Source organism: Clavelina lepadiformis, chromosome 7, assembly GCF_947623445.1.
Source record: "Clavelina lepadiformis chromosome 7, kaClaLepa1.1, whole genome shotgun sequence".
In the NCBI taxonomy this organism is placed as follows: domain Eukaryota; kingdom Metazoa; phylum Chordata; class Ascidiacea; order Aplousobranchia; family Clavelinidae; genus Clavelina; species Clavelina lepadiformis.
This window is the reverse complement of record NC_135246.1, coordinates 13,817,810-13,826,879: the sequence shown is the minus strand read 5'-3', so window position 1 is coordinate 13,826,879 and position 9,070 is coordinate 13,817,810. Positions and strand designations below refer to the sequence as shown.

The 9,070-nt window shown below is 35.5% G+C and overlaps 2 protein-coding genes across 3 annotated transcripts in view; one reads left to right on the top strand and one right to left on the bottom strand.

The window, feature by feature from the left end:
• Window positions 1-427: 427 nt before the first annotated feature.
• Window positions 428-2,434, bottom strand: LOC143465811 (charged multivesicular body protein 1b-like). Its single transcript, XM_076964294.1, has 6 exons — window positions 2,276-2,434; window positions 1,955-2,076; window positions 1,568-1,690; window positions 1,403-1,471; window positions 1,175-1,326; window positions 428-960 (listed from the first exon to the last, which is right to left on the bottom strand). Exons 1-6 carry the CDS (start codon window positions 2,289-2,291, stop codon window positions 846-848), a joined length of 597 nt encoding a protein of 198 aa, XP_076820409.1. The 5' UTR covers window positions 2,292-2,434; the 3' UTR covers window positions 428-845.
• A 3,385-nt stretch (window positions 2,435-5,819) lies between these two features.
• Window positions 5,820-9,070, top strand: part of LOC143465541 (gamma-butyrobetaine dioxygenase-like) — a 41,787-nt gene continuing 38,536 nt past the window's right edge. The window contains exon 1 of one of the 2 annotated variants that reach the window (XM_076963890.1): window positions 5,820-5,882. In XM_076963890.1, coding sequence (XP_076820005.1) covers window positions 5,835-5,882 — 48 coding nt within the window. In that variant the 5' untranslated portion in view covers window positions 5,820-5,834. Of the gene's footprint in view, window positions 5,892-9,070 lie in introns of both variants that reach the window. The other variant, XM_076963889.1, reaches the window with a different exon arrangement.

Below are 9,070 nucleotides of genomic sequence, written 5' to 3'. Positions count from 1 at the left end.
ATTTAACCTGTGCGTAGAGATAGTTTCATACCTTTAACTTCAAAAATATTGCTAATGGCATACTACGGGATAACTTAACATAAAATCATGGTTGTCTCAAAATTAATCTATTTACTACTTTCGTTCAGAGAAGTGCAAATTTTTTAGAATAACGCATTATTTTCTTACTTATCTAAAGATTTTTATTTAAAGTGACTCATTTTAATTATTCATGTCTTAGTAACACTGTCACATATAAGCTAATATTCTTCTATAAAGCTATTTGTTTGTAAGTCTTAATTTACATGATTAATTCAGTCAAGTTTGGCTTGCATCTGTAAGTGGCCAATTTCCAAAAGAAATTATACAATATTGCAAACAAAACAAATTGTTCTATAGGATTTCACTGACAAGTTTATATGAACTTGAACAAGTTCAATGAACCAGCTTGTGTAAGTGCATACATTTAATGTTTATACTGTAACAACAAACATATTTATACAAGATTTCTACAAACGATCAGTAATCGCAGTCGAACAATTCTGTAAAATTGAAAAGCAATCAACAAGAGAATGGGTTGAATTTCCGGTAAGAGATAAAATGAAAGTTCAGGTCTTTAACTGCATTGCATCTAACTGGGATTGCAAAAAAATATTCCCACATCAAATTGCTTTATTATAATATAAACGTATTCGAAAATACAAGTACAACAGAATCAATTATCACCTGTATGTGGCAATAGCATTGGTGTATAATGTCACGGCAATAGCATTAAAAGATAGACAAGTAAAACAGTTCACACTGCATTCACTAACACAAAACGCAGAATACATGATGAGTATTTTCTCAAAACTAAATTTTTATGCTCATGTTTCCCGCAATCTTGCCAACCTTTGCGATAACTCATCTTGCTCGGTGGAGGCAGTGCTGGTGGCAAGGGACTGGGAAGATGCTCCTGGGATTTCTAGATTCATGTCCAATCTGCAACAAAATCACAGTAATAATCAACTAGAAGTATGAAATCGGTAAACAGTAAATGAAAACTCATTAGCAGGGCAACTGGGTATTCAGCTGGGTGATAAATTTGAAGAACCGATATAAATCAATTTTTGTATGGAATTAGTTGTTGGCACCAATATAATCAATAAAGCAAATAATAATGTCATTAGTGTAAACAGCTAAATCTGAGTTATACCCAGCTTCATCAGCTGTCTTTTGCATGAGCTGTTTAACTTCATCTTCCGGTGCAAATTGCTGAGTAGTTCCGCTCATAGCATTCTCCATGTACTGTGACTGGATGTCAAGATTCTCGAACTGTTTTTCAAATCGGTCCATGAGTTGTGAAATCTGCAATATAACAGGAGGAATGAGCACAACTTTTGGATCCTAAAACTCCATCAATACAATGGGACATCCACAACACCTTTTCTAAATTCATTGAACGCATTGTAGCTTCCATATTCTTGGTGACGCTTCCCATGTTCTTGGTGACCTGAAAAAAACATGAAAGTCATATAAATTACTAAATGGAATAATGACATAATAAGACAACTCTTTTTAAAAAAAATTTAGCTCCTACATTACTTACATTTTTCATTTGAATTGCTGTTTGAACTCTTGAACTAATGGCATCTATACGCGCACTCATCCTTAAAAAGTTAAGTGCTTGGTTCTTCTGACGAATAGCATTTTCTGCATGAATCTTTGCTCCCTACATAAAAGCAATAGACGAACAGACTTTAAGTAAATTATGCTATTGACTTGCCACTGTAAAATGTTTCCATGTGTATATATATACAAAACAACTAATACATACAAGCACTAGACATTAACCAGAGCTGGTCAGTGAGCAACTCACAGTTTTTGTGAGCTCTAACATTAACTTTAAAGATAAAGAATATAATAAATACATGATAAAGATAGATGCTAACATGCAATAATTTTTTAATAGCAAAGTAGAAGTTACTGAATGCACCTCCATGTTGTTTTTACTAATAGCAGATTTTAACTTCGATTTTTGTGATTTTTCTTCTTTCTCACACTTTTTGCTTTCACGTAGCAAGCTTTTAGTTGCCATTTTCAATTCAAACAAGCATGCTGTAAAACAACATTGCACAAATGAAATACTCTAACATTTTAACTAAATTTTAATTTATATTATATGTACATTAAGCTTCCAATAAAATAATTTATGATGTAAAGCAGCCTCAAATAGAAGAAAATATTTTAGATCAGTAGCAATAAGTAGTAAAACAAGGATGTAAATTAAAGCCCACAATTAACTATGCAAACTTACTTTCCATATTCGGCATTTTGAACAGTTTTCAGTTGACTGGACCAGTATTGAAAAAATAAATATTGTGTAAGCACAACGATTTATTATTTATATTAGCAACAGCAAAGCGAAAGAGTTTTTTCCTTGGCAATTAATATCCTAATAACTACAGAAAACAGTAACAGTCAAGATCAAAAGTTGTATCACAACTTATATTGCAATTTAGAAATCAAATGAGTATAAAAAAACAAAATAGTTTTACATTTTCGAATGGAGGTCTACTGAAAATAGCCACAAAGTTTAAAAGTCGCCAAGTAGGGTGAGATGTTGTGTCTGGGCAAGTCAAACAAAAACAAAGTATTGGAAAATGTAAAAGTATTTAAAAACAATTTGCGACATCACATGTTTTTACAGGGTTTAACAAAAATGGATTTTTGTGATAATAAACTCACTATTATTCTAAAATCATTACACTACATATATTTATCCATTACAAACAAAGTAGTAACAAAGTGCTCATTTACATTTTCGAAATTACAGTTTTTAGTGATTCATAGAATTGACACATGAAAATTAAACTCTCATCAGTCAATATGTTTCTGATTTTCGTGATATATAGACCCATAGCTAAAAAGCATTCTCTGGTTCTGGCTCAACTAATGTGGGCTTGATGGTAAGAAAACTAGTCTAATGTTTTATCACAAATGCCAAAAAATTTCTGATGATTAATTGACCCTGATTGACACAAAAAAATCTTAACTAGACAATGCAGGGCTGCAAGCGAAGAATGAAAAGGGTCAGCACAAAGTCAAACAAAGCAATAAAGTTTTCCCGTGTATCATCCTGCCATTCTTTACAACTGTCGTATTTAACTTGACTACCATGCTACTCCAATCCTTTTCTTGTTAGACATAAAAAATCTTGATCTGTCATTAAACAAAAAACCTGGGTTTCGAGTTGCGAAAAACCAGCAAAAAACTGTTTTCGGGTTTGAAAAATCCATATTGGAAACTCTATTTGAGGTATATTGTAAGTTGAAGCAAAGTGTTACAATAAACATTGCCAAACTTATACAAGGATAAATACCTAGATTTTCACACCTAATAACCACATCATCAACTGTCACAGGTAGCTGTGCTTTGCCAATCAAGTCAGATAATTAAAATAAATCTAACATGGCAAGACAGCCCTCTCACCAACAGTGTAATCGCCTTTCTTTTATCTACCGCAATAAGCGAAGAAATTGAATATTTACAATAACTACTGCTAACAAAGCATAACGAGGTGGTCAGCATTGTTACACCATAAAGCATTAAGACGAAACAAAGCCAAAGTGATGCCATAAACACGAATCTGACTTATCTTATTGCAACATTGCGAGTACACCATATTACATAAGTTAAAAAGTTTGGTCAAAACAGTCAGATACGTAAGATCAGTCTTTATATTTCATTAGCAACTTGCTTCTTCAAGTGGAAATATAAGTTTAAAAATTATGTTATTGTTTAGAATGATACCGCGTAGCGTTTGACCATACCTTGTTTTAACAATAAAAATGTTCAACGAATTTTATATCATTCAATAAACCCAATTCTATTCGATCTGTACATTGATAGCAGAAACGTGCTTGGCCCTAGGCTTATAGCATCCAAGGGAGGCATACAACAATTTTTAACTAAATAAAACAACATCAAGCTGCTGTATCACTGTGATATGATATTGAAATGCTATCTTGCTTACTGTTGTTTTTCATTTCAACAATGTAACAATCTGGTCATGCTTTTTTTCTGGAAAAAGTTAGAAAAAAACAATTAGCAGTATAAAACAACTCTATTGCTTTACTTGTGAAAACGTAGAGTGTTTTTATGTCAGGTCTAATGCAAAATTGTAATTATTTTAAAACTATTATATGACCTGATACTAGGGTTCTTCATATTCAGGTCATGTTTAAAAAGTTCAAGTTAAATAGACTAATCCCATTCTGTATCGACTAAAACGAAACTTGCAAAAAAATATTTTGAAAAGTTTATCTTTCTGACCCCAATCATGACCCTCAAAGTTTTCACTTAAAAAATCACTAGTGCTGTTTTCTGATCATCTGATTTGTTTTCATCAGTTTCAGGTTTTGAAATTTGCTTGCTAATTCGTTGCTTTTCTTTCAGTTTTTGTTTTCTACTCTGTTGGTTCTCTTGAAGCCTATCCTTTACTTCTTTCTCGGTTACACATTTTGCAAATGTTCTCTTTTGACATAATGTCAAAGTTACCCTAAAACTAGACATTTAGTTATCCATAATTTTTTCAAGGCAACATGTTGTTTAGTTTTTTTATGTTTATCAGTTAACAGTATACTTTAACAATAATATTAACGATTTATGTGATAAAAACATCATGTACTAATCAACGTTTTTTTCTTCAAAAAAGTGATTAAAACGTTAATTCATAAAACGAAATCAATACAAAATCTAAAACTTAGCAGCTATAGTTTTCAATTAGGCTATATCCAAAAGGTGGTATAATAACATACACTTTTACTAAACTGTTTTACATACACTGTTTTTACGTTACTAACGTCAGTACAAATGGTGCCGTTCAAATATCACAATCTACTGTCAGTGTTACCCCATTGTCCAAGCAACCTTGTCAAGTACCCAATTGTAAACTGAGTGCACAGAAGTTCTGTCCAAGTAACCAAGTCCAAAATAACCCACCTAAGTACGGTACTGAAGTTCATGAAAAGCAGTATTGAGTGCGCCTAATAATTAATATATGGCAAACTTCTGAGTACTGAACCCTGCAGTCTGGGTCCGAAGATAAACATTATCATACCATACCAAATCATTCGTTGTAGGTCTACACTAGACCGATTGTTTAAAGCAAACGTATCTCGTAACCATAACAGTTTTAATAATGACTAACGTAAAAATATAACAGTCTAACTAACTTAACAAGGTTCATAGGATAGGCTATGTTGGAGTAACATGACCAAACCTCAGCTGACTTGTGACGTTTGTGTTTCATTATGGTATGATGTATAATCATATGACGTCACCACGTCATTCATGTGATTTTGAATACGTTTTGGAGGGTATGATTTCTGTTTATTCAAGCCAGGTTTTTATAGCCTTGTTTTTAATCACTGTCAGATTATTTGTTACAAAAGCAATTTAAAAATATTTTTTAACAATATTTCACGCTGATTTTTAAAAATATTGCAAAATAACAAGGAATTTCTTTGTGTAAACTGTAAGTAGTGATCACCAAACTCATGTCGTAAATTTTGGCGCTAATTACAATATTCTGAGTTGCGACGTCATAAAAAATCACGGTGTAGACAACAAAATGTTTGCTTGCAAGCAGCAAAGAAACTGACAAGTTGGTGAGATGGGTTTTGAGACTGACCTACTCTATTTATTAGCCTATTTACCGCAATCGTGCGGTAGTTGTTTTGGTGTACCAGGCAATCCACCATTATAAATCCTGAAAATGGTATGAAAATCGGACCCGGTTGGCTGTAGGGAAAGCAACTGTGGATGTCGTGCATAAAACTGTAAAATGTGATTTTAGCTTGCTTTGCTTTGAAATGGATGCAGAAAGCACGGACGTGGGTCGTGGTTGTTCTGAAGCAAAGGTTAGTAAGGTATAGTCTACTGCTTTTTAATACGGTTACTTTTTCAGTTTGATTTAGACCTAGTGGAGTGTACAAAAAAAAACATTTTTACGTAAGGACATGGGTAGGCTAGTTGGGTCTGGTATATAACGGCATTCTATTTTTGCGTACTTGTATACTAGACCAGGGCTTCCCAAACTTTTTTGCTCGCGACCCCTTTCAAACTTCTGAAGTTTTCCGCGACCCTTCACGTTTAAATTGATAAGCAGTGCGAAATATACATTAGTCATTAGTGACATTTATTGAAATGCAAAGACTGAATTCAAGCCACCAGTACTCAAAGCCTACTTACTACTTTACACATATGTAGGCTACTGCAAACAAAAAAGCACACACATTTATTCAGTGTGATTGGTCCGACTGCTTTCTGCTACAAAGCAAGTCCAGCCGTGGCTCAATATCTGTTAATGCTGGTCTCAAGGCGGTTTCTATGTTTATTAGGCTGGAAGTATATTTTGTTTTGATTGTATTTTGTACTTCGTGTAAAATTGGTATACGCTCTGCGACCCCTGAAGTTCGTTACGCGACCCCTTGCGGGGTCGCGACCCCCAGTTTAGGAAGCCCTGTACTAGACCCTAGGCTAGTTAGCGGTATGTCATAACGAGCCACATTGAAAAAGGTTGTTACAGTGGATAAGTAGCATTAGCGAGGTTCACACCAAAAATGACGTCATAATTATACACAAGATCTTAAGTTGAGTGATAGCACGTATTACTGCAATGCTGCTGCTGTTTACAGGAATTAATAAGCGTTCAGTTCGAGAAACGTGTTGTTGCGTAACACGTAATAAATGCTATCCGCGATTAATCATCACTTACCGGTACCACTATGTTGACTAAGAGAGTCTTTAATGAACGCTTGTTTCAAGGCAACGGTCAACGTTTAACTTGGCCCTGTAAGCACGATTTTTTTCTTGATTGAAAGTTATTTTCCTTATCGTTTTTGTCCTTTTCCTACCACACTGGAAGTGCGGAAAGGTAAGAAGTTGTCACATCGTAGCGCAGGGCTACTCAAATGGCGGACCGCGATCTGAATCCGGACCTTGGGTGCAGGGCCGGATTAAGGCGGGGGCTGATGGGGCTGCAGCCCCAGGTCCACACCCAAATATAGGCCCACCACTGCACTAAGTCAATGAAACAACTAAGGTAGCCTAGGCTAATACAAATCTCCCAGCTATTATTGAAAACACAGTCCATGCACTGTAAAACCCAACCTGGTCACTATGACGCAACAATCGCTTTTTCTCGGCTGTTAGGCAGGATTGTTAGTAGCCAAGTCAAGTCAAGTTTATTTCGCAATAACGCACATAACAATATTGCGCATGCAGGCAGTAGCGAAAGACCACTATAGGGTCATCTAAATCTAGCTCGCCTAGAGACTCTAGGCGTAGCTAGAGTAGCTGTTGCTATAGTCTAGGCTAGAGTATAGCAACATATTGTTTTTAGTTGTTTTGTTTTTAGCTTGGCTAAATTAATTTAAAAATAAAAATGAAGAAGTATAAAAGCGGTTGGGAAAAGGAGAAATCTAGAAGAGAAACAGAAGCTAAATTGAAAAAAGTTGTAGCAGGTTCAAAAAAAGTGACTGATTTTTTTGATGTTGTGTAAGCGAACCGAAAAGCAACATTGCAGAAACGACGTCCTGTAGGCCTAATGCAACTGCTTTGCGACCATCTACTTCGAGTGACTGTATTGCAGAGCCACATATAAATATTGTTTCATCGGAACCAAATTTAAAAACCAAGTCATCTAATGTTGCTGAGGATGAAACACATGGGGTAAAAGAAACTATTCAACACGACATGGATGTTGGATGCTGGGGAGGAATTTCTGACCAGCTGAGAGATTACTGCTGCCAAATAGGAAGTTTAGAATTTCAACATCTTGATGCAGATTTTTCAACTTCAGAGACACGTATTACTGGCGATTATTTTTAAACGGCGTTGTTCTAAATCGCTATTTTGGCGAGAACAATTGAACGGCGAAATAGTGAAACGCGAATGGTTGTGCTATTCGCCTTCAACCAAGAAACTTTACTGCTTTTTTTGCAAACTTTTTGCGTCTGATTCTGAGAAAATCATGCTGCAGCTGGCATCAGTTGGTTATGGCGACTGGAAACATGCACCACGCGACCTGGCCAGGCACGAATCTTCTAACAAACACTTAAGTTATCTTTCAACATATTTCTTTCGAAGAGCAAAAAAAGGAAGCATTTGCAAAGATTTGGAAGAGCAAAAAGAATCTGACAGAAAATATTGGTGCAAAGTATTAGCTCGAGTTTTAAGCGTGATAAAATTCCTATCATCCAGAGGGCTGGCCTTCCGCGGAAGTAGTGAGAGGGTTGGTTCTCCACAAAACGGTAACTTCCTTGGAATTTTGGAGTTGTTGGCAGAATACGATACTTTCCTTGCTGAGCATATTCAAAAGAGAGTGAACAAAGGCAAGGGATACGTTTCGTATTTCTCATCGACTGTATGTGAGGAATTCATTGACGCAATTGCAACAAAAGTATTACATATTATTATTTCCGAAATAAAACAAGCAAAGTATTATTCAGTGTCCGTGGACTCAACACCTGACATTGCAAATGTTGACCAGTTAACAATAATTTTTCGGTATGTTTTACCTGATGGTCCCGTGGAACGATTTGTCAAATTTATGCCCACCCGTGGACACACTGGTCGCCAATTGGCTGATATACTTTTGGAGTTTATAGAATACAATGGGATCAGTTTGAAAGATCTCCGAGGACAATCTTATGACAACGCTGCTAACATGAGCGGAAAATATAAAGGTATGCAAGCTATAATAAAAGAACGCAACCACCAAGCAGAATATATTCCTTGCGTAGCACATTCCTTGAATCTTGTGGGAAAATGTGCTGCTGAGTGTTGCCAATCCGCGGTTCGTTTTTTCATGTTTGTTCAAGGACTCTATGTATTCTTTTCAGCTTCAACACACAGGTGGAATCTTCTTGTTGATGCACTGAAACCACTTAAATGTCCAACAATTAAGCCTTTGTCTGATACACGTTGGGAGGCGCGATATGATGCGCTACATGCACTAAGAAAAGGTTACCAAGCGGTTCTTCAAGTCTTGACGGCAATATCTGATGACAATGATGAAACATATCAAACTAAAGAAACAGCCAGG

What these genes read in the sequence shown, in the direction of transcription:
- LOC143465811 (XM_076964294.1), bottom strand. An exon ending in TTAGTAAAAACAACATGGAG is followed by an intron (nt 1,691 to 1,954) that starts GTGCATTCAGTA and finishes GCTTTTATGTAG; the next exon opens with GGAGCAAAGATTCATGCAGA. An exon ending in GTTCAATGAATTTAGAAAAG is followed by an intron (nt 1,327 to 1,402) that starts GTGTTGTGGATG and finishes GTTATATTGCAG; the next exon opens with ATTTCACAACTCATGGACCG.